The 1,191-nt window shown below is 56.7% G+C and overlaps 1 protein-coding gene across 1 annotated transcript in view; it reads right to left on the reverse strand.

Annotated features, from left to right (window-relative positions):
* The window catches only part of LOC104461868 (dihydropyrimidinase-related protein 4-like), a gene marked incomplete at both ends in the record, with an annotated part of 9,549 nt that overhangs the window by 4,778 nt on the left and 3,580 nt on the right, over nucleotides 1-1,191 (reverse strand). The window contains 3 exon segments of the mRNA XM_010073607.1: nucleotides 4-13; nucleotides 537-657; nucleotides 754-822. Of these exon segments, the coding sequence (XP_010071909.1) occupies nucleotides 4-13; nucleotides 537-657; nucleotides 754-822 (200 nt within the window).

Here is a 1,191-nt window from a genome sequence, read left to right on the forward strand (position 1 = left end):
TACACCACCGTGCCTGCGGAGCAACCAGTTCATCACATTATCTCATATTACCAGGGAAATGCTGCCCAAACAAGCTTTGAACCCTTACACCAATAATCCATCACCCCTTCCCCTAACCCAAACCAGCATCTCCCGGGCAGAGGGGCTGCGGACCCCTGCCCATCCCTGGGCACGGCTCCCACCTGCTCCCCCTGCTCTGCTCCCAGCTCTGCCCACTCCACCCCCAGTTTGAATTCGGAGCCTGCTCCAGATCCATTTTTAATTTAGTTCACAACAAATGACTGCAGCTGAATTATTTCTTTTTTCAGCTGCTTTTCCTGACATTCAGGTGTCAGAGCTTCCAGCACATCTCCTCAGATCTCTCCAGCTCACAGCAATTAGCTCTGGCATATTCTGCACAGAAAAGCCAGCACCAAGCTTCTGAAATGTGAGAGAACTTGGCTGATAACGAGTTCTCAACCCTTGCAGCTAGAATGATGCTCCTGGATGCATTTAAATAGCCTCAGTTACCGCACAGATACAAAACGAGGCTTTACCTTTCCTCTTGGCGTGAGCCAACACATCCGCAGCACCCCGGCTCATTATTTTGGTGACATAGAGGGGGCAGTTGGCTTGCCGGGCGATGGTGATGGCACGGTACACCGCCTCCGCCTCCACCTGCGGGGACAAGGACACGGGCAGGGACGGGGCTGGCTCGGGGCCCCCCGCTATGGCTGAGCCCGTGGGGGGTGTGCGGGGGGCTGCAGCCCTTACCTCCTCAGGGCGGCTGAGGACGTGCCCTTCCGGCCCCGTAATCCCCAGCTCCAGCAGCCGCTTCTGCTCCTGGGGGGAGAGGAAGGAAAAGCATCAGTGATGGGGAACGGCGGGGACAAAACCCTTCTCAGAACGACCCGCAGGGTGATGGCAGGGGCATGTAGTGATAGGATGAGGGGTAATGGATTCAAACTGGAAGAGGGGAGATTGAGATGAGATCTGGGGAAGAAATGTTTCCGGGTGCAGGGGGTGAGGCAGTGGCCCAGGGTGCCCAGAGAAGCTGTGGATGCCCCATCCCTGGAGGGGTTCAAGGCCAGGCTGGATGAGGCTTTGGGCAACCTGGGCTAGTGGGAGGTGTCCTTGCCTGTGGTAGGGGGTGGCACTGAGTGGGCTTTAAGGTCTCTCTCCACCCAAACCACTTCATGATTCTATGACTCT

The sequence above is a fragment of the Pterocles gutturalis genome, unplaced genomic scaffold, assembly GCF_000699245.1.
Source record: "Pterocles gutturalis isolate BGI_N339 unplaced genomic scaffold, ASM69924v1 scaffold25281, whole genome shotgun sequence".
Taxonomy (NCBI): domain Eukaryota; kingdom Metazoa; phylum Chordata; class Aves; order Pterocliformes; family Pteroclidae; genus Pterocles; species Pterocles gutturalis.